The 23,411-nt window shown below is 53.6% G+C and overlaps 3 protein-coding genes across 3 annotated transcripts; all 3 read right to left on the bottom strand.

The window, feature by feature from the left end:
* Positions 1-1,181: 1,181 nt before the first annotated feature.
* CkaCkLH20_04507 (guanine nucleotide-binding protein subunit beta) lies at positions 1,182-7,424 on the bottom strand (the record flags this gene model as incomplete). The annotated part of the gene is made up of 5 exons (XM_038887226.1): positions 1,182-1,322; positions 6,123-6,242; positions 6,296-6,385; positions 6,445-7,163; positions 7,295-7,424. 5 exons carry the CDS (start codon positions 7,422-7,424, stop codon positions 1,182-1,184), a joined length of 1,200 nt encoding a protein of 399 aa, XP_038747392.1.
* A 10,128-nt stretch (positions 7,425-17,552) lies between these two features.
* On the bottom strand, positions 17,553-18,818 carry CkaCkLH20_04508 (adenosine deaminase; the record flags this gene model as incomplete). The annotated part of the gene is made up of 4 exons (XM_038887227.1): positions 17,553-17,720; positions 17,793-18,492; positions 18,566-18,705; positions 18,762-18,818. The coding sequence occupies 4 exons, from the start codon at positions 18,816-18,818 to the stop codon at positions 17,553-17,555; spliced, it is 1,065 nt and encodes a 354-aa protein (XP_038747393.1).
* Positions 18,819-21,362: 2,544 nt separating this feature from the next.
* On the bottom strand, positions 21,363-21,957 carry CkaCkLH20_04509 (uncharacterized protein; the record flags this gene model as incomplete). The annotated part of the gene is made up of 2 exons (XM_038887228.1): positions 21,363-21,748; positions 21,870-21,957. The coding sequence occupies 2 exons, from the start codon at positions 21,955-21,957 to the stop codon at positions 21,363-21,365; spliced, it is 474 nt and encodes a 157-aa protein (XP_038747394.1).
* Positions 21,958-23,411: the final 1,454 nt, after the last annotated feature.

Raw genomic sequence — 23,411 nt, forward strand, 5'->3', positions numbered from 1 at the left:
TTCTCCGCTATCCGTAGGTAAGGTACGGAGTACAGAGTATCACCCAATCAATGCAGACAGATACGAGGAGGGGCAGCTCCGAGTCTGGTCGGGACTCGGGACCTTGCAGGTGGCTGATGCAGATGCATTCTGATTCTGCAGCCAAGTCGACACTGGCAACTGCTTGCTGAACCGCCGATATTGCTTCTTTCTTCTCTGTTGGAGACACAAAACAGCATCCAACATAGATGAATCACTGATGCGGTCAACTGGGGGTTTGGTTTGGCCAACCAAGACATCAAAGACACCATGTTTGTCCGTGGGTTCATTTGGCCTGATGTTCGTATCAGTCGGCCAACCAAAATAGGAGGGAAACAATCAATTGACTTCGCTCCAGCTATTGCTTTGAGTTGGCAGCTGCTTCAGTTCATTCCTCAGATGGCCCCCTCCTTTTCTGGCCATACTACGTACTACTAAGTGCAGCTGAGCCTCAGCCATCGAGCTGCGTCACCTCTCCTATTTCCTTCTGTGAAGCATTTAATTTACATTCGCACTTGCATTTTTGCATTTCCATATCCCCTGCTTTAGGCCCAGAGTTCCATTTCGGTTAGTGACTCATGGCCTAGACGTCTCCGTGGCACGCTACCTTACTTCAGCTTCAGTAAGGTATCCGTAGACTGTAAGGCCAATGCGGGAGGACCCTGCATCGTCATCGGCGCCGGCGCATCACCCAATTTGGTAACAACAATGGGGCACGCCTATTGCACTTACACAACACTTTACCTGCGATGCTCTGCCTGCTAAGGCTAAAGAATCAAAAAGCAGGTCCGACTGACTTGATGCGGCCGACGGAATAAGGCATTCACTTTCAACGGCTTAGGCTTGTGTGTCTGGAATAGTTGAGACGTCGGTGTCCGTAACCTGCAAACTTCCTACATCAAGTGACGATGTATGTACAGACCTTGACACCTTTTGGACATCGAGTCGTACGACACTCATGAATTCGAATCCGAGAGTACAGAGTACGGCATACCGGTTTCCCATCTTAGCCTCTTGTGACACCTGCATCGAACCTTCTACGCATCATCCTACCTACCCTCGGAACACCAACACCAACGTCGTGCCGTCCTAGTCTGCACCCGAGCCCGATGGATTCCTTGACGACACCACACACGGCTGACTGGATCGCCGGCTTGCATTTGTCAATCGAGCCATGCCGCCGCGACTAATTCAAGACTCCAGGCATTCGCCATTCTCTTCTCTCTTCCCTGCTGCACCACAAATCGCGGATCGCCCGAGCCGCACGCCGCACGCTTCGCGAGGACCGGGGAGATGCCCTTGGGCTGTCCATGTCAGATCACGATACCACATCTCGTGGCGTGCTAGCATTATCGATCCTCCACCACCCTGTTTGTCAAACAACAAGACCCCGAAACATGGCACAGCAGTCTCATCATCAGCTCCAGAAATCTCTTACAATGACATGCGCTTATCGTCATGATTAGCCCGGTTTGATCATCCCAAAGTCGCCGTTTTGCTTGTTGGCTGTTCTAGCCGTGGCTTTGGGGAACTGGGCCAAGCCATCGTGTGACCGCCTGCAGTCGGTGCTTCGTCAATGCGGCCGAACAGGAAATGGACGGCAGGCAGACATTTTGCCCATCGTCCATCTGCGCACTCACTTTAGCCCTACCCCGTCAGCCACTTTGGTCCTCATTTCCACAAGCCGACTGCGTCAACTGTCGTCCAAAGCGCCCGTTAGACATCAGCTGTCGTTGCAGAGCGGCGCCTCCCATCGACGAGCCGGTAACTTGGAACCAGCTTTGCGCTGCCGCCTCAAAACATTCCCCGCCGTTGCTCACGATGTTGGAATCATCGGCGAGGTCTCTTACACGAAATATTCAATAACACTGGCCACCGTCAATGCAGCCGCTGCCACACTCGGCTGACCTTCCGGATCGCATGAGCCGGCCTCACGATCTGCCTCACCGCCCTCGTCAACACGAGTCACCTTCTCCACCCCCGGATACGCCGCTTTCATGCCCTCTTGGTGGATGCGCCCGGCGCTCCCTACATAATATACACACAAATACCCGGATGCTCTGCCTTCTTCGAGAGGCTGACTCATCGTCCGAATACATCTTCTACCCCGAGGAACACGACTCGTTGGCCGCGGGCCTCCACAAGTCAAACTTTCTAGAGTCGCATCTACAGCTCTGTGGGAGGGCTGCCAAGTCCTGTTGCACCAGCAAAGAGCCTTGGACGAAGCATTAATCAGTACCGACCCATGTACGCGGATTCGTGTAAATGGCAACCGACTACACTCGAATTGCCCGTTTCATGACTCCGTTTCACGCCCACGAACCCACTCAAAGACAACAGAAACAAAACTTTGTCGTCGAAAAGAGAAGAGGAAATCAACGTGGCAAGTCATGGGTTACCCCGGACGGACTACGGACTTCTCAAGCTTCCTTGACGAGGATGCCGCGCCTCGATTCGACCAGATGCCTCCGAAAGAAGCAAATCGAAGGCCAACACCCCGCCTTTGCAGTCCATCATCGTCAACCACCTCTGGAGAGCCGATTTGATGGCAAGCCCGACTTCAATTGATGCTTGCTCCAGCTTCTTCGTGCACGTGCGGCCATCCGCACCGCGACATACGCCGGCACTATGCCGCTGCATTGGTCAGTCAATGAACGTCCAACCGCGGCGTCTATAATACAGCCCAGGGAACCTGCACCCCCTTCTATCAACAAGACTCGATCGTGGAACGCCAATTGAGCCCAGCTTCTTGTTTGATGCGCCACGTGTATCAAACTCCGTCATCATCGCACATGCTTCTGTCAAGCACGTTTCTATACCTCGTTCGTTATGTGGCACGCGTCCAACCGGAACAGAGCATTGCGAAGTCTCCTGAACATCATGCAAGATGACAGTGCTGACTGACGATAACATGCCATACAGTGTCTCAGCCGACCCATCATCCAACGATGCCTCGTGGCTGCTGGGATCACGTAGGTGCACCGATTCACACAACCATAACCCAAACCTGCGGCGTGAGCCACGAATCCTTTCCCCTATTTGAGCTATTGCTAAACTTACCAGGTCAAAGCTTAGCCAAACAGTCTGCAACACCACGGCTAAATCCTTCGATCCGCTCACCCGCCGCTCGTTCATTCGTCCAGGGCTGAGCTTCGACAGCTTATATTGATTGTTCTCGTCTGTGCCTCGGGAAAAAGGCCCTCTACGCCTATCTCAGCAACCTTCGAGAAGCTGTCGATCCAAGCCATATGGAACAACAGTAAACATCACAAGCAACGGCTCCCGGACGTGTATGCGTCTTACTCGAGGTCTAATTGACATTGCGCAACAAACCCTCCTTCTGCTTTCCCTCGCGGAGCACAGCCCACTCTACTACCCAAGCTGGCCGTCTGTCTCCATCGTCTTCTTCGTTATGTCATGTTTACTCGTCGCTTCTGAGCTGAACGCCAGGGCCAGTGTCGAAGCGTAACAGACAAACTTTCAACAATGTCCACCCCACGTTCTCTATCTTCCAATCAGACCAGATCACGGGGAAAGGAGACCTGACTCAAGCAACCCCTCCATCACACACGGAACCGGGAAAACCAAGACCAGCACCCAACCCTAAGACGAACGCTTACGGCGACGGTTACGGAAACAAAACTCCAAGTGGCCTGTTCTTCAGTTGTGGTCAGGTTGCCGCGTCTGGCTTCACGTGGCAAAAGCAGGGCGGGAAAGGCGGGAAGAGACGAACCTCACGCCATGGCCCGTCCACCCCCCCCATCTACTCTGAGGATATGGCAAATCAGAGTACGCAGGCCGTGGAAAGAAAACTTTTACATTGGCTGAGTCTGTCTTTTCTGTCTGCAACCACGTTGTCTCTTCGTACCCTTACCCTCAACCCTGGCACACTTGTACGGCTCGACCTGCCGGAAGCTCCCTCCCTCCCTTCCCCCTTACCTGGATCTCTCCAGATCTAGCGGCAAATCCTCTTCCTCCCTCCCACGACACGGCGATGTCACCTGCTAACCAACAAGGCTCGGAGTCGTCTTCCGGGAAACTCTCATGGGACAACGGTCGTTGGTTGTCGGTTATTGCGTCCCAGCCGGTCCCGAAGCGCGGCACGTCTACTTCTACCTCGGGGCCACAGCACACGGCACAAGTCATGCCACGCTCCCGCCTACATCGGACGTTTTCTCCATCGTCGGTATCTGAGGCTGTCCGAGGCGCAACTCTTCCCTCGCCCGTCGTCATCGCATCAATCGATGTTCGCTCCCCGATCTTTGCGCCGGCGTTCGAGACCTCGTCGACCATGGCATGTGATCTCCAGCGACGAGTCGCAGAATTGACCGCCAAGGAAGGTTATCGAACCGCGAAGCTATCGCAACTCGAGTACGCTGAGCCACCCCTTTCCCTGGGCGGTGCTCTAGTAGAGCAAGCGTTCGCGTGTCGTCTTGTTCCAGTTCTTCTTTCGCAAATCCGTCCCCGCCCCGTTCGTGGACACTTTCGTTGGCGGATACGATGACCTCGTCTACCACTTCGCCCTAGACCTCGATGAGCTTTTACCCTTGCCCATTGCAATCAGATCGCACTCGCGTTGGCAGGCATACGTGTAACAGTATTCGAGCCCGTTGTTTCCTGCCACCCTAAGACGAGTTGTTCGAGTGTCCATGGTGCTTCCAAGTGACTTCCGATGCCTGTAACCAGTCAGTCAAGAGGGTGCAAACGCATTGTGCATTGCAATTCTGTGGGCTCGTTTGCCGGATCAACATGTCACGCGGAGCGGCAGCCAGCGAGGGCTTGAACAGAGGATGAACGAGCATTGAGCGCGAACTATAGTACAGGCAGTAAGTAGGTATAAGAGGGAAGGCTTGAGGCGGGCGTCCACGCAAAAAAACAACATCTTCATCACCTCCATCCACCGTCCCACGCATTTCTCGTTCCGTCGGCGGCCATCGTCCCTCTCTTTCCTCTTCGTTTTCCCTCCTCGTCCATCCCATCCAAATGAACAAGCCCCCGGGTATGGAGGCTCCATAATAAAAAAAAGGGGATCGATATCCGTTGCCGCGCGATTCCAACTCCCTTCTCCTCCCACGTGTATAGGAAAATGACAATTCGCCGCCGAAAGACGAACCACCTGACCTTGTCCCTCCAAGCCTGTTTTCTCTCCTCCTTTCTACGAGGCAAACCGGTTTTGCCTCTACTATGCTTCGGCTTCGTGTCGCGGTATGGGGGGGATGGGCGGCGCTTTCTTCTACCAAACCAACACCACCGGAGAATCGAGGTAAGGAAAAAAAAGGAAATGCGGAATCGAAGGATGCGGCGCGTATTTTGGTATGAGGACGAAAAATGGCGACAAGGGAATTATCGGACTCGGGAACAATCCTTTTTCGATGGTGTTAAAAACTCCTGGTGCAAAGATGCGGCCCTTCGTCCTAAGCCGCCGTAAGAGAGAGAGAGAGAGAGAGAGGTCGGTGTCGGAATCGTGCGCGTTGCTTGTCTATGCGTGTAGGGTTGGATTTTGGTGCGGGGTATCAAAATGCCCGATTCCGTTCCCTCGGCGATCCTGTCGTATCCGGATCCGGTAGCAGACGTTGCGGGAGATGTGAAGCATACATGACTCGAGAGAGGCCACATGTGGAAAAACCAGCAGTGTTACAACCGCCCAATCTAACAATCAAGTGCTAGAATGAGGCCAGAAAAAACTATGGTGCAAAAGAATCGTCGACGTTGGGTGATGGCTGGCGCATGGCAAAAGAAAAAAAAAAGACCCTGTATAGTTCCTACAGCCGCCCGTGCCGGTAAAGGGCGGCTCCAGCTGGATTTGGTAGACGATGAAAGGTGAGCTTCGGTATGAGCAGGTGTTTCGTGACTTCGTCCTGTATGCGCCAGTACTCGCGGATTAGAAAAAGGCGGCATCAGGGTTTCGAAAATTAAGTAGGCCAAATAACCACTCGACAGAAGATTAAAATGGTTTCGCGCGTACTGGAACCGGTATATCCAGACAGGACTTCGTCGTTTTCGGGGTTGTGATATTTAGTATGCCCAGATTTTCAACTAGAGAAATGGTCAGAATGATCGATCAAGGCCCGGCGTAGCGTTATCCGAGGACAGAGAAGACTTACGAGGGAATCCCAGGATCCTGTGCACAAGCTGATGCCATCGTTGCTCACACCCAAGCAGCTGACCCTGTTCTCGTGGCCGACGAGAGAGCCGACCTTCTCTCCGCGCGTTACATCCCAAACCTGCAAGAGATTAATAATCGGACAATCCCTAGGCCGCAGAAACCAGAACAAACCTTGCACTCGAAGTCGTCGTAACCAGCAAACAATAACCGTCCAGAGACCGAGGTAGCGACCGATGTGATGCCGCAAAGAATGGATTCCGACTGTGTTTGAGGTTAGCAACTCATGAGGCCTTTCCAATGGCTTCATTCTGTCGACTTACGCCGTAAAGATTCAATTCGCGGTCAGCACGAATGTCGAAGAGTCGGCAAGTAGCGTCGTCGGATCCGGTGACGAACGAGTGGCCGTCGGGGAAAAACTGGATAGCGTTGATGTCGGACTCGTGGCCAGCAAATGTCTGGACGGCCTTGCCGGCACGAATATCCCACAGTTTGGCAAAGGCGTCGCAGGCGCCGGAAATGAATGTGTTGGAGTTTGTTGGGTTGAGGCTGATGCTCATGACATCGCCGAGGTGGTCGGCGAACTCGATGACCTTCTGACCCGTCTCGATATCCCACTTCATGCAAGTCATGTCACCCGAGGAGGTGAGGATACTCCTGTCGTTGATGAATCGACAGCACGACAGGTATCCGGCGTGACCAGACAGCTCCCTCGCAACACGGGTGGGACCTTCCCTCTGTTGATTGAGATTGTAGATGGAGCAAATGTTGTCGAGACCACCACAAGCCACGTAGTTTCCGCTGGGGGCGTAGGCGCAGGTCATGACCCAGGATGAGCGTAGGGGGATCGCGTGGACCTTGTTTGTCGTGTAGGCATCCCAAATGATGAGCTTGCCGTCTTGCGAGGCGGAAACGAGGTGTCTCCTGTCGGTCGACCAGTGCATGGCGTAAATCTTGGCCAGATGTCCCTTGAGCGTGCGCTTAGCCTTCATCAGTTGGTTCTTGGGGATCGGCTCGTGGGCCTGCTGGGCGACGGTGCGGACTGTCGACAGAAGAATTGAGGATTAGCATGGTGACGGGCATCGAATGATGGGGGGAGCAGAGCAGGGCGAGGGCGAATGAGATGGCATGGAGTGATTGGGTGCGGCGATTGATGAACGAGGCGAGACTCACGAGTGGTGTCGGCGAGCTCATCCTTCTTCCTCTTGATCCTGTCCTTCAGTGTCTCAGCCTCGCGTCGCGCTTGCTGGATGCGCGCCTGCATCGCCTCGGGCGACACATCGTTGGTGCCTTGAGAGTTCATCGTCGTGGACTGGTGGCCTCGATCAATGGGAGGGCGGAGAGGGAGGGGACGGCTGCTGATGGATTAGAAGGCGGCGGCGGCGATGGATAGGGTGGTGATGGTGGTGTGGTGGTGGTGGACGAGGAGGACGACGGACGGGTCGGAAAGGAGGAGGTGTCGGTCGACTGTCGTTGGATGAGGGTTGAGGGTTGGAATTGAAATTGAGCGGGAGTCGGTGGAGAGGGAGGAAAGAGAGGTGTGTGGTGGTTGTCCAGTTCCAGATGGAAGGGGAATGCAAGCTCCAGGGGGGGTTGCTTTGCGCTGACCAGTAAAACAGCAGGGTCGAAAGGAAATGATTGCCGTCCGGGGGTGTTGAATTAAGAGCGAGAGCAGATGGGAAGAAAGGTCCCAGGAGTCGAGCGAGTCGCAGGTACCTGACGTGTCTGCGGGAGTCAGGGTTGTTTGGCGGTACCTTTTTTTTTCTTCCCCTTCCTCTCTTTCTCTCTCTCTGGCTGGTCTCTTTTGCTTCTTGCTGGGGGGGCCCTTATGCAGAAAACCCAGTAGTCGGGTGGACAGGACAGGGCAGGGTAGGTAGGAGTGGTTGCAGGAGCAAAGACAGGAACAAGAGAGAGACGGACAGCGAGAGGACGACCCGACGGCAAGACAGCGGGTGCGCAGTAATAGGTCCCGTCCAAGTAATGAGGTACAGGTATCCGTAGCTCGCGGAAGATAGTGTGGTGGTAGAGTGTTTGCTGCAATTGCTAACAAAAGGCAGCGCGGCAGAGCAATGCAGTAAGAGTAAGGTACTGGAAAGGTGAGGCAGTAGGCAGTATTCGTAACCTGGAAAGTAGGCAGGTACGGACTAGGGCGCTGGCTAGGCTGGCTTGCTCCTTCCTGCTGGCTGGCTGACTGATGACAAGGAGGCAGAAGGATTGGTTGGTCGGCTGAAAGTGGGAGAAAGAAATGGGGGATTACCTAGGAACTTGGGAAGACGGGACAGGACAGGACAGGATAGGACAAGGAACCCGGACTGGAAAAAAAAGAGATGGACAGGGCAGGACAGGGCCAGCGCAGGGGAGGAAGGAAAGGACGGGGCCAGGACCCAGAGAGACCCAGCACGAGGAGACCCAGAAGGCCAGAGAGACACTGGACCTCTCTGCTCCAGCTGTGACCAAGGACCGGGGCGAACGCCGTGTCGAGCGAAGTCGGGTGGGGCCTTCTTTCCCTCTTTCCCTCTCTTTCCCGTCTCTCTCTCTTTCTCAATTGCGTGCAGTTGCAGCTGCAGCCCTTCCTTCCTTTCCTCACTGTCACCTTTTCCCAATGGTCTTTTTTTTGCCTCTCCCTCTCTTCTTTTCTCTGTATTCGTTGCACTTTGCTGAGTCACGGAAGAGGCCTGAACCTGGACCAGGCTAGGATCGGGGATTCTGCTGAAGGTGACCAGGGAACAATGGGGGAGGAACCTCGCCCGGTGCCGTCCTATTCTTGCCGTTCCTCAGTGGAGATGGCGGCGGCCTGTACGAATGCTGCTGGACCAAGAGTACTCTGTAATGGTACAAGAATTCGTCGTTCGAGTCGACCCTTAACTTAAGCAGGTACAGACGGGGCGGCCACGGCAGCTGGAGCAGGTTCACGCCGTATGGGAGGGGCGGGAGGCCTGCTAAGGACTTGCCGGGCTGGCTTTTCGGGTGCTAAGGCAGGGTGTGGTGAGTCTTTGCGACGGTCAGATGAATTTGCTACACGATACACCTGCATGGAAGTGTGGAACACGACAATCGGCGCCTCAAGAACAATTCAAAGAAGACGCAGACGCAGACGGGGACAACGAGGGCTGTGTCAGGGACTGAGCGCGATTGACATTGACAATGACTTGCTTGCTGCCATGCAGATGCAGCCGCGGGCCCAGACGCAGACGCAGACGGTGACGGAGACGGAGCAGTGCCGGCTAGGACAATGCTAACGAATCGACAGAGAACTTGGGGAAATGGCATCGGCAGTATGCAGTTTGACAAGAATATTCGACTAGTGGGTATGAACGAAAGCAAGTAACCCGTGTTGGGGGCGCTGAAAACTAGACGGCGACATGAGACCACGCAGACAAGGCAGAGACAGCGGCAGAGACACACTGTGAGAATCTAGTGTAGAAACTGGGACACTCAAATCGGCCACGGCAGCTAGTAGAGAGCCCCCGTCGCAATCCCAGTTCTTTGTTCCCGAAGGACATGACGAGACGCGGCCAAGTACCGGGGGAAGCATCCCAAAAAGGGGAGAGTGGGCGTCCACGATCGACTTACCTGGATAAGGTAACCAGCAACGCAACAGCCGCAATGGCACGGGTACAGCGTAATAATCTCCAACTACCTTACCATGTAAGGTACGAGCAGCCGGCTCGACGGAGACAAATCTCGGAAAACTCGACAAAACCGTGCCTGTTCTCTGGACAGTGGATGGTGCCTCTTGTTGCTGCTCTCCTTCCCGTGCTGCGGTTGAGGCCGAGGCGGCGGCGGCGGCGGCGGAAGTAAACCAACGAACTCGGTAAGCAGCCAGTCAGAATAAGGTAGCCCAGTGTTGGACTGCGCCGACTGTGGGCTGGCTTGAGCTGGCGGAAATGTGCTGCTCCCTCTCTCCGTCTCAAAGGAGAGCCGAATCAAGTCGGAGGCTGGACGGCCGGGAAGGGTTTCCAGTCCGCTGTGGCCGACGCAAGGTAGGTAGGTAAGGTAGCAGCAGTAGGCCAGTCGGTAGCACAGCAGTGTAAGGTAGCGTAGCGGCGCCAACAGTCAGGGCAGAAGTTGGTCGGGCTAAGGTTGTTGGATGGTACACCGCAGGGAGGGAGAGAGGTACCTCTGGAATTAGGCCGAGGTACTGTGGTAGTGGAGGATGGTGGTGGTGGTGGACTGGTGGTGGTGGTGGACTGGTGGTGTGTGTGCGTGTGTTTGTGTGTGGCAGTGTGCCTGTGGTGCCAGTACGAGTAGCGCGGTATGCTATCGTGTAGTGCCAGGTCCGAATGATGAATGAGCACGGTATTGGATGAAATACGTAGGGCGCGCGGTACGGAAGTGTTCGCGTTGGTGATGCGATAATGGTGATGGTATTCCGTTCCGTGCTTTCTGAGCAAGTTGAAAAGGTCCCAGTCGATCGAGAGAAGCGTGTCCGGTTTCAAGATTGCGAGGGCAGTGTCCAGCGTAGAACGATTGGAGAGTCTCAGGTCGACGATAGCAGTGCCGAACTCGTCGGATGAGGTGATGTGAGGTGAGGTCAGGTCGGGTGGTTCGAGAGTCAACAAAGTGGATGCATCGAGTCGACGACGGTGAGGGTCGGACCGGGTGCAGGCGAGGAAACAGCTTGGAGGTGGGGCCAAGTCTGTATTATTTTATTTCACCCTTCCCTTCAGTGTTCAGGTCACATCCAAGTTGACTTTGGTCTTCTGCAGCTCACACTCAGTCTGTATCTGCACCTGCACCTTCACCTGCACCTGGCCCGTGCACATGCGCCGCTGAGTGTGGTCGCATTGGTTGGGTGGGAAATAGTGGGAAAGAGTGGATTCTGGAACCAGAGGTGCGTGCGGATGGGGGAAAATGGACCTGAGAAACACCCCAGGTGCCAGTAAAATGTCAGGTACCCGTCCTCGCGAAATTAACACGATAAGGTACGTATCCTCCCGACTTTTCCTCTTTTTTCCTAACATCCGTACCTACATAGTACTCCGCAAGGTAGGTACGGGATATCATAGATCATATCGGAGGGAAAGGGGCGATGGCGACTTCAAACTTCAAACTTCACCTCTAGCATCCGTAGCCCGTTGTGATATCTGACAGTTCTCAGACGTAGGTTTCTGCCTTTTCGCTCTGAAGGTGGCTTTCTTCAGAATGTTTTGCCCAGCTCGGCATGTCTTTCATGTTGACTTTCACACCTGCAATTTACCCCAAAAATGTGAAAGTGAAGGTCGGTCTCGCTCTTCGTATCGTCCAGTCTTTCGTCCATCTAATGCATTGCTACCTTACCTTACCACAGCTTAAAGTGCGTCGGAGATGTGTGGGAGGACGGATCGGAGAAAAGCAAGGGTCTCTCTTTTTTTTTCCTGCTGCTTGACTTGAGATCCAGTGCTGTGCCTCGCATCAAGATCAGGAATCCAGCATGCGATACCTCCCGAGTAACCACACGCAGGCTCTCATTCGGATTTGGGGTAAACAGTGTGTGGAGAGTTGGATCAGACAGCATGCCCCCATGACATGCATCTTTTGCCGTTGAGATGAGATGCTGCCACCATCGTAGATGGCGACTGACAAATACACCACGGCGTCAGATGGCAGGACAACCTCAGCCGGTGGGTTTCTCGCTTCGAACAAGCGGACATGGGGGTATATTTGCTAGAGAAGCGCACGTCGCCCGACGAAAAGCAGGGTCCAGCGCGGTATCAATTGGATCTTTCTTGCCTTAGGTAGGTTACCTGACCTTGCCGTAGGTAGGTTAAGGTAACACTGTAGCCTTACAGGCTATCGCAAAGCAAATCATCACCACTTACTTGCCTACTTTCTGCGCATCGGGCAGCTAGGCAAGGTATCCGTGGGACAGAATACAGATCAGTGAGGAAAGCCAGCTTTAGCTTTGCCTCTGGCTGGGAACAGCATTGGAGACATCTGTAAATCTGTTGAAATGATAAAGCCTCCAGACGCGCATACAGATACTGAAGTAGGGCTAGATAATCAATCACGAGGCTCCGTCGCGTTGCGCTCGGTGGCAAGATATGTCCATTAGCTTGCCAATGCTTGAACGGCGCACGGGCTCTTGCCGCAGTAACAGAGACATTGAGTTTCTTCAAGACACCTTCTCCTTGGTTGAATGATGTAGAGCACCAAGGTGTAATGATGCTTTACAGCAACTGCTAAGTAACCCAGGACGCGTATATCAACCTTGAGTTGGACCAAATATCTCCATGGTGGTCAAATGCAATGCGTCTCTATTGGAGACGAATATCGCGCCGTACCGGTACATCAAATCTGGGCAACATACGGAAAACAGGCACTGTGCGCTTGTGGTTACGTATGACGCTTCGCCGGGAGACCTTAAAGAAGATGCGCGACGTTCTATTGGTCTGTCCGTATACGGGACGTATCTTTTTTCTCTTTCAGTTTTCTATTATGGTGGGGTGGTTTAGGGAGAGCCGCCGCACCGGCAGCTCACGGTCCTCCATCTCCTCTCCAGCTTGGCATGAGAACCTATGGAAATATGTACTCTGGCAATGAGATACACGCATATCTAGCTTCTTACCTTAATTTACCTTCTTATATTGCAAGCGGTGTCTTCAAGCCTCAGATCCTGATTGACGACCGTCGTGAACACTCATGGATTACGGTTGCCAACGGCCAACGGCATTCCAGGAAATGCCGAATAAGAAATGAGAAATACCTAGGCTCTTTTCTTTTACCTTTTGGCTTCGACAAGACGTGGATGCAACTTCCCTTTCCAGTGTGGATGCCGTCACCGCACAGACCGCACCTTTGGAGATAAACCTCCTAAATGACGAACCAACATGAGAAACTTGACGTCTGTGATGTCGACCTGGCTTGGATTTGAATGTCGTCTGGCGAGCAGCGAGAAGGAGGAAGAGACAAGGACCCAAGGCAGGAGAAGGAGAACCTGGGCAGAAAGAAGTCCATTCAAAGTCTGAGAAAAGGAGGGATGTGACTGCTTGGGTCGAGGTACTGGTACAATGGGAAGGTGGCTGACCAGTCGGCGGTCTCTATCATCTGCAGTACCTACCTAAGTATGTGGGCTCTTATTGCGGTCTCCCCCCACTCTTTCCTGAGATGCATGTGCATAAAGCAGATTGAATGCAGTCGCGATTCCCAATTCAAAGGTCGCTCGGGTACCGACATTAAATTGTGCCCTGTGACGGGAGTGTGCTGCCTGCACTGGAGGTGGATACAAGGTACCTGATGGAGTCGCCTCTCCACTTTGGCGCCGTGGTCTGTGCTGAACGGGACTTCCTCTGGATGGATTACCCGCATCCCAGTCCCGTGCCGTCTCCGTCTCGTCTTCCCAGACCGCTTTTGCCTCATTGTCGTTGATCAGACTTCCGGCATGAGCTCAATTGTCAAATTCGAGACTTGACGGCGTCCATACGACATACCTGGGCCCTGACATCAAGCATCCTCGCAACCTCGACGCCAATACCGCCAAGAGCTGAAAAAATAAAGCTTTGGACATTTCGACTCCCACTGGGTGTGTGGCCAAAGAAACGACAATCGATGGCCTCCTTTGTTGGTGGTGTCGCCAACGTCCGTCTGGTTGCCCAAACTTTTCGGCGGACCAACCGAGAAACCTTGGCCAGGAATGGTGACCTGGGCGATTTCTTCCCCCTGCACGACAAGGAAGATGGCGATGGCGACGACGAGCTCATGGCCCAAGTGCAAAATCCAAATTCAACTTACTATTAGTCCATCCACTCCACGACATGGCAAACAAACCAAACACACCCAAAAGTCTCGACAGTGGTGACAACCACAACCTGCGCTGCCGCTGCAAGGTCAGGAAGGGGACCAGGACGAGACAGGACAGGCGCCCCCGCTAGCCCAATGTCAGCCGGGGTCCGGCATCGAGCGACAGGTCATTGGGCGAACTGCCCATCTCGATACGCATCAAAGAACGACCACACTCGTCCTCAACCATCCAACCATCCAACCCTCCATCCCGTTTGCCTTTCCGCCATATCCAGCTTCGCCATCATCCCATTTGCCCGATTTCATCTGAAGGCTCTGCCCTATCCCTCTCGCTGCGGAGAAACCACCGAACGTCCAAGCATATTGTGCTGTCAACCGCACCACCCACCTACTATGTACTCCATCAGGCACCACAACCACAAAAGGTCATCATGTCCGACGCCTACCTACAACAACGCCGAAAGCTTTGTCCCAGACTTGAGAGTGTCTCTGTCAGGTCAGCTTGCTTTTTCTTGTCGCTGTCCACGCAGACTTTGGGGTGGCGGGCGGCCCAAGCTCTCTAGCTCCCTTCCCAGCTGGTGCCGTCACAAGCCCCAAGCTTCCATCATTGCTTCTTGTCGGGGTCCAGAAGTCAGACCTGCATGCGCCGGGCTGTGCTAGGCTAGTCTGGCCCTCCATCCATGCCGATGATGGCATCTTTGTTCAAGAGCTGGCCGCCCAAGTGCGACTCTCTCTCGACGCCAGCCGCTTCACAAAAGCCTCACCAATATTGCCACTTGAACGACCAACTATTCACCAAGCATGGCGATTAGGCTGACTTTTAGCGTCGGCGAGAGGCGACAGCAACAACCACAGAAACCTCAGCAGCGCGGTACGGTGCCGCGGGCAACGATTCTTTAGCAATCCTGTCCGCCGACTCATCTTCGGCATCTCTATGACTTTGTGACCTCGGCACCCATCGGCAGCGAGACGGATATCTGGAAGGCAACATATGGACGGCACCGTCTGAAGAAATGAGGGAATGACACAAAGGAGATCTTGCTTCACACCAAAATTTCAGACAAATGTATGTCTCGATGCAATATGCGACATGGATGCCACCTCCTCATCCTCAGATGCACTGGCTATTCCTGGCCGCTTCACAGGTCGATATGGCTCTGTGCCAGGTTCAACATGGGAACCAGCTTAGCCGCTGCAGTGGCTTCCCGTCTGCCGCCTTAACTTTGGACAATGGATGCACGACTGTGCTATCTAGCTTGCGGGTAAGCTTGTGGGATGTCGAGATATTTTTGTGTTACAGGACCAGCCTAGCCCCTGTTTCTTGCTCGTATCCATGAGCTCAACGTTCAACGTTCAACGACAACGACGACGAGATAACCATCCCGATGCTGACAATGCGGTCGGCGAGATCAGACGATGGGACTCCGGTCAGCCATATCAGCCAGCCAGTCGAACCAGCCGCTCGTTGGGACGAGACCTCGTAAACCCCAATCGAGCTTGGCGCGGGTTACACGCTAATACATCAACATATTTCTGCCGCGACGGCGACGTCAAAACCACAAGCCGCAACTGATCCCAAGCGCACTGTGTGGGAAGTCGCGGAGCCAACAGCCAGGTCGAAAATGGATTGGCCAGGCATGCACAATGGCGCTGGTTGGCGTGGTGTCTGGGTTGTAGTCTGCCTTGCAAAGAACAGGACAACGACATGCGGGGCTTGAGGTATTCATCACTACTCTCGACATAATTGCAGCCCTTCTGAGAGCAACGTCATCTTTCAGCAACGTCGACATGCCTAAAGCCTGGGCTCCGACTTCGATCCAGCATAAACTCCGCACTCTCGCATCCGGGCACAAACTTAGACGATTACAGACCTTTTCATCATTGCATACTCGACCAGTTACGCAGTATAGTTGCAAAGGCCCCGGCAGAAAGTTCACCAAGCTAAAGGCTGCAATGTTTATCCCGGAAAATAATTCCGATCTTCCGTCGATGCCAACGTATATCCTCCATCCGCTTGGCAGGAAATGAACCATATCCAGGGATGGTGGTTTTCTCGGGATTACGGATAGAATCCGCCAGTCCCTTGGTCCATGCAACATTCCGGCACTCGCATTAAACGACGTCTCTGCATCGTCATTGGCTTCCTATCTACTTTGTCTCCCTTTACTCCATCCCCTCTTTCTCCTCAAGATGCTCTGCGCTCCTGCTCGCCTCATGTTTGTCGTTTCACATTTTGATACAGGAATACCCAGGCTTCGACAACCTCTCGGAAGACACACTGACCATCACAGACCAGGTTCGAGTCTGTGTGTCGTCTTAAGACACAGTAGGGACCTTTTGATATCTATCCCGACCAGTCTTCCCATGCTCGACGTCCGCGGATCGCGCAGAACACCTCCCAGCCATGGCATTCTTGCAAATGCTCGATGATGTCTCGCTGACCCCTCTTCACACTACCGAGGCAGGATTGATCCCATAAACGCCCCTGGCGGGGAACATCACGAAGCCTCAAGGCTGCAGCAGGCGAGACACACGCCCGTTTCTTAGCCCTACCAGGAGATCAGTCGAGATTCCGGGCACATCTGCTACCTGCTGGCGAGGATCCTCCTGTCACCTAAGCACGTCCTTACCGTTGGCAAACGCTTGATTCGACTTAGCAGGAACCATCCGCCGTTTGACTTCAACAGTGTACGCTTACAGGCCCAGCCCCGTGAGAGTTGCCACTCCCATCTTGTGTCCGGATAAGCCCTACTTCGTCGCTGTATCCGTGAGGGTTTCTCCGTTCCTGTCCACGGAGACACCCGACTTCATTCAGAATTTTGTTTTTCGTCGAAAAACCTATCAACTTCAGGAGATCGAGTATCGGAAATACAGAGTTTATTGCGTTATTAATAGTATCCTTGCCAAATCTGGCGTTTTGTTTGGCTTTGGCACTCATGCCCCAGGGTCAAGGCGGAGGGGAAGTCGGACTAGAAGTAGACGGCCTTGACTCTAACTATCCTCATGGCTGGATTTTCCGTACGGCCGTACGCAGGCTCAAAACAGTCTCCGACGGCACGCCAGGACGCTCGGCTTTGCAGATTACCTGCCCGGGCAGTCAAAATACATTAGATGGCGGATATTTCGCCTGCACGGCGCACATCACGACCACATAAACAGATTCAACCTGTAGTGTATTTCCCGGCACAGATATGTTCTATCGATCTTGTCGATCTCGACTGCAAAAGGAATAGCTCCAAGTAGCTCGATTGGGTGCCGAAATTCCGGGGAAACTCGTCTTACACACTGTATTTTATGGCACGAACTCTCTACCAAAAGCCATCTCGGATCCTGCCTATCGGTTCGGCTGCCGAACGCGAAAGCGGCATGTGTACGAAATCGATGAGACATTCTTCGGCGAGCACGGCGAGACCAACCCCCATCAAGAGGGAGGCCGCCGTGGGCTGCCGAGCAGCACACCAGTCGCGCCGTCACCGTCGGCGTCGGCGTTCGGGTGGTTAGACGGGGCCGCTGCACATCCGCGAACAATCTGGCATCCGATCATCTCATAGGCAGGCACGCTACTACAGACGACAGGTCTGAGAAACCCGAGGGGCTCGCGAGGTGCTCCGTTGGCGGAACAGTGCCGAGCTGATGATGGTGTCCGGCTGTTGTTGTGTTCTTATCTCCATGTTCAATTGGTCGACCATCACGTCTCTTCTGTTGTCGATGGTCACCACATCACCTGCCGGAGACGTTCTTTCTCGGCCTCGCCGCCAAATATGGAGTCAATACCCCGGCGAGCAAGCGCGCAGATGTCATCCCGGGAGAGGTCGAAGTGCTCGGCGACCAACCTGTACTCATTGGACAACGGGCTCCCAAAGACGCCCACGTCGTCCGTCTGTCATAAGCACGTCAGCAGCCTTCACCAACATGGAGCCAGCAAGACGAAAAGAAAACACAGTCAACCTACACCCAACGAAATCAAACTCCCCTCGACGCCCCACCACTCCCCAAAGTGATGCCCTTCGAACCCTCCCGTGACCATGCCCGCGTGGACATTGCAGCTAAGACACAGCTCCAGCCCGATCCCCCTCGCCGTGATCTCCCGCTTCACCTCCTCCCCGAGGTGAATGACGTGCCCCAGCCTCCCCGGCCCCCACGACAAGATCTCCGCGAGCTCCCCGGGGTGCCCCGAACACTCCGCCTCGCCGAAGTGAATCGTGATCCCCAGCCCGAGCTCCCTCGCCTCCGCGAACGCCTCCCGGAAGATGGAGATGGTCTCCCCTTCGCCGCCGTGGCACCGCGCCGAGGGGTCGCCGCAGAGGTCCACCCCCACGACGCCCTTCCCGCGGAACTCGGCCGCCAGGCGGACCGTCTCGTGGGCCTGGGCCGGGGTGTGCCGGCGGTCGACGGAGAGAATGAGACGCGTGCGCATGGTGCCTGGGCCGGGGTGCGCCGCCTCGAAGGCGGCTATGGCGGAGAGGATCGTCGAGACGTAGACCGACGGCGGCTGCGGCGTCGGGGACGGGAGAGAGCGCGGGGTGGTCCGCAGCTCGAGGTAGGTCACGCCGTCCGCGTGGAAGTCCTGCAGGACGGAGACTGTCGCCGCGTGAAGGGTTTCCGGGGTCGTGATGAGGTTGTAGATGTAGGAAGAGAAGAGGGGGAAGAAGCTTGGGGTTATTTTTGTTAGATGGATGGTAGGGCGGAATCAACACGGGCACAGGGAGAGAGAGGGGGGTTTACGTTGTCAGGTTGTAGTCGTGCTTGTCCTCCGGCATGACGACGATGGGGTCTTCCAGGTCCGTCTCGCCCGCCGCCTTCTTCTGGGCCCAGATGTCGTGGAGGGTGCGGCGGCTTACGCTGCCTGTCAAGTGGGCATGGAGCTGTGGACTTTCATCAGCCTGGGGCCCGGGGGATGTGGGTGTTTCTGGTGGTATACCTCGATCTTGGGCAGGGCTTTGAAGTCCATGTCCGCCGCTGCTTTTGACTTCGCCATATTGGATGTTTGTGTGTTCTAAGCGTGTCTGCGTCCGTTCAGTGAGGTCTTCCACTGTATGACTCAGGACGAAAACCGAACAAAGAGAAAATAGAAAAAGACCAGAAAACTCTCGATATTTGACGCTCTGATAAGACACCCATCCGTCTATTTCTTATTAGTAAAAAATAATGGTGTTACGACAGAAGTACAGTGCTGAAGCTTTCGTGGCTGTAACTTATCTTTTTGAGGCCTTTTTCTGTCGGACCGGAGGAAACGCGAGCGTGTACGATTGCGGACATTTCGGCGCGGGCCGATGGGGCCGATTCCGGAGCTCTGGTTTCGGGATATGGAGACGCTTTTGTCGGGAGGTACCCGCCGTGTCCATGCTTTTTTCCCTTCTCTGTCATGCAACAACAGCACGACGTCGAGGTCCCGGATTTTCGCATGTTGTGGAACTGTTGGTTCTGTTTGGCAGAATGTTAGTGCTTGGAGGTATGGTATAAAAGGCTCCGTGGGACGGTACTTTCGTACCCAGGATCGAACCAGTCGACGTCAAACCAGCTAGTTGGTTCCGCAGGCACTCGATAAATGCCAAACGACCAATGCCTCGCAGTTTTTACGTATATCGATTTATCCTGCTGGGACAGTTCGTTTGAATTTCTAGACATCCGTCATCATTGTCGTCGTCATGGTATTCGCTGTTGATTGGGGTGTGTCTTCGGTGGGAAAATCAATGCCGCTTCTTCATGTTGATGGGCAACCTACTCATAACATCATAGAGAGGGCGGCGAAAACGGTTACAAAGGAATCCCCGCAATAACGAATTTGCCCGCCAAAGTAATACTGGATGAAGGATCTCGGTGGTTATATAATGGAACTCAAGAAGGAATGATTGATTGGAAGTACGTTGCAGCTTCGACCCTAACTGGTGTCAGAGGCCAGAGCTGTCGCTTGATTATTCATGTTTGGTTACATGCACCACGATGCTCGTTTTCTGTCCTTCGTCCTTTCCGGGGGGAAAGGTGCCAAAGGTGAGCATGGTGAACCAAACAGTCATTCAGCTAACCCGTTCTTGAAGTCAAGGATGTTTCCCACAGGGCCCTTGCTTTCAATAGTGGATGGAGTGCATTTATATCAACACACAAGCTAAAGAGCTCTGAGCGAACTGCACAGAGTATATTTACTCCGTTCTCACCGCAGAAAGTACGTGTAGCTGCTCATGGCAGCGAGTGTAGCCTCAATGTTCTGTTGTTCAATATGACCCCTACACATCAGCTTGCCCGGGTCATCTAGGTTCCCCCAGGACGTGCCAATCGACTATATCACCGTCCTGATACCAATGGTGTTGTCCCAACAGTATTAATGATGCTACTGTTAATACATAATCAGCGGAGGGAGATGGTGGACATGAGCGCAAAGGGGAGAAGAAAAGTCATCTCATCCACAAGCGAGTTGGCTACCTGAATGCCTCACGGATACCCTAGGCAAAGTTCAGAGCGAATCTCTTCAAATCCAGCCCTTCAATTGTGCCTGACTATGTCTGGTGTGTTTGGTTTCGCTGCCCTCGGTTCTGGTTCTGGGTTTTGTACTTGCGCATCACGACCCCTTTGACGCTAACTTGTGATAAGCTGATTGAGCTGAAGGAGCGGGCAACGGGGCCTTCTAACAAGCCAGGGGCTTTGGAAATAAGCTGGGAGGTGTCTCGCAAAATGATAGGACTAGCTGGTCCTACATCTAAACTCTTGTAGAGCAGCCGTCTTTAAACGTTGAGAATTGGAGATTCTGTTGGAAGTAGTCCAAGTATTGCGCAAGAACCAAGATGGAGAACAATGAACAGACTTCTCGATACCGGCTATGTCGTTTGGCCCTGTTTGAACATTCGTAGACAAGCATGAAGAAGAATATCGTTGATGGACTGTTCATTGGCAGCTGCATGAGCCCCAACACCCAATACCAATTCGTTTCACCAATCCTTTCCTTCCAGATGGGACACTTTCAGCTCGCTTCCCCTGCCTGTCAACATCTATATGCAGAAGCAGGCAAGCATCGTCTCGGATACTGCCAATGTCAACCAATGTAGCGACAAGCCACCATCCCGGCCTAAAAGCAATCCGAAGTGAAGGCAGCGTCACTGTAAGAAGACGGTACAAGGTGGGTATTAGAATTGGTCATGATTGCAAACGGGCCTTTTTCCCTAAACGCGGCCTTCATGAACGTCCTATAGTACAAGCACAAGGGCAGGGAATTCCCCCTTCCTGCCGGCCCCCCACCCCCATCCATGGCCGCAATGCATGCAATGTTCCGTTAGGTGTTGAGAGTTGTGAGAGAGTTTTTGGTCTGATGTACAGTTGAGTTGTTTTTCGAAGGCGCCAGATTAAAACCGCAAGTATCCTCTCCAAATCAAGGGAGGAATTCCGGTCTTCGTGAAAACCCCCTCTTCCCCCCCGCTTGGTGGTCGTACACATTCCCGGTCATAGCGCAGTCTTCGTGATGTTGTCCCTAATTACTCGGGGACATCGTTCTTTCCGTTCCGTTGGATTTGTTGTTTTTTTCTTGTTTCGTTTACAGAGCAGGCTTGGCCTCGGCCTTGTCGAGGTGGGCGCTGAGGATGTCGGCGGTGTTCTCGCCCTCCTTGCCGGGCTCTCCGGCCGTCAGGAGCTCGCCACCGGCCTCGCGCATGCGGAACTCGCGCTCCATGCCCTCGATCTGCTGGTCCTCGGCCCAGCAGGTGGCCAGGGGCACGCCGATCATGAGGGCGGTGGCGCAGACGACCCAGACGGTGCGGGAGCCGTAGTACCACGTGTTCTGGACGGCGCTGACGCCGAAGTTGACCTTGCTCTGAACCCAGCCGCGTGTGGTCGGCGGGATCATGTCCTTGAGGGCGTACAGGCGCTCGGTGAAGGTCTCGTCGGTGGGGTCGAAGTCGCTGTCCTCGGAGATTTCGGAGTCTTGGGGGTGGGAGTTAGCAGGTGTGACGTAGTGCGGCCATGGGTTTTGATAATCAAGGGTTTGAGGATTGGAATCGTGATCTGAGGATTGCGTATCGCTGGAAAGAACGAGAAAACGTACCGGTGTCGGTGAAGTCGCCCTCATCCTCGATGGGACCAGCCTGGTTGCCCTGGAAGTGCTCATCCTCGACCTCGGTGAGTTGAACCATTTTGTCGGCTTTTGTGGAGCGTTGTTTTTGGAAGAATCGAATGCGCAGTTTTCGGTCGCGAGGATCTCGAGGATGCGGTCGCGGAAGGTAACCCGGGGGTGGTGTACGAAGACTCAAGCTTTTTTGGAGTCGTGTGCTAGATTCGTCCTGTTGCTGGTGACCTTGGCGCAAAGGCTATCTTACAATGAAGTAGATAGCTAGCAGCAAATTTCACAGTCGAATTTGTTGGCGAAGAGGTAATGACCTTGGTTGTCGCGGAGGTGGGCGTCGGGATGGAGTTTAGCTTGGAGTTGGCCTGGGGAGGTTCATCAAGAGCTTTGCTGGAGATAGCGTATGAGACCCATCATGAGAAATTTTGGCAGCTAGCGTAATCGATATGGTCCGTGCACAACACCCACGGAAGATTATTCGACCGATATGACGTCTATCGTGTACCTAATCTAGAAATTGACATTGTCAAGGACGATGAGATTGAGAGGAGTAGAATGGCAAGCAATCTTATAGATTTGGCCAATTTCACACAGTATCTTTGACACAAACGAGGAGTTTTGAGAGAACTCTCTGGCTGTGGTTTGTAATCGGACTCCGACGGTACTTAGTACCTTAGTCGACCACCAGCCGAGAAATATCAATCACAGCTCCGTGGAACTGTACATGTCGAGGTATAAAAGGGGAGAAATAGGATTCATCTGTTTCTTACTCATTCAACACTTCACTAGGAGTGCAATGGATAAGAGAGTAGATTGCCTTGAAGACATCGTGGGTCGCCGAACACCACGATCACACATCAGGACACAACGTCAACGATATAACAACCACATAGAACGGAAAAAGATTTTCACCTGGAGATGATAGAGAGAACAAGCTGACGGTCTATATCGTATGAGCTTTGTGAACTGCAGGCGATGACGCTTCGGGCCGCCGGGACACCTACCAGAGCGACCATCAACCATGAAGCCCAAAAACTAGGGTCAAAACACCACATAAAAAACATACCTCTGGTATAATTATCCGCTGCTCTGCACTATATAGCTAAGCGCTTATAGGGACCAACTGTAGCGGTTGTAACAACAATCTAGCGATCTGGTTCAGTCCGTGTGTTATTCGCCTCACTTACGAGGCGGTCTGGGGCAGGTAAGAGACCTATGGCTGTTACTCTTTTCCCCTTCACATACGCTATATAATTTTGTTTTTCAAAAAGTGCTATTTGGAAGCTGACGTGACCACGCAACTTCAATCTCTTTTCAGTCCGACGGTCTCGTTTGGTGGCTCTCCGATCCATCCGAGATGAAACAAATCCTTTCCCCTACCCCTAGACGCCAGCCATTCTTCAACGTCCTCGTCCTTCGACATGGATGCAGCCGCACAAGCTTCATCCATATCATCAGACCTAGTCTGAGCCAAGGTTTGCCACGCGTTGTCCCCCAACCGCGATACTGTAGTCTTCGTAAGAA

The sequence above is a fragment of the Colletotrichum karsti genome (assembly GCF_011947395.1).
Source record: "Colletotrichum karsti strain CkLH20 chromosome Unknown Scaffold12, whole genome shotgun sequence".
Classification (NCBI taxonomy): Eukaryota; Fungi; Ascomycota; class Sordariomycetes; order Glomerellales; family Glomerellaceae; genus Colletotrichum; species Colletotrichum karsti.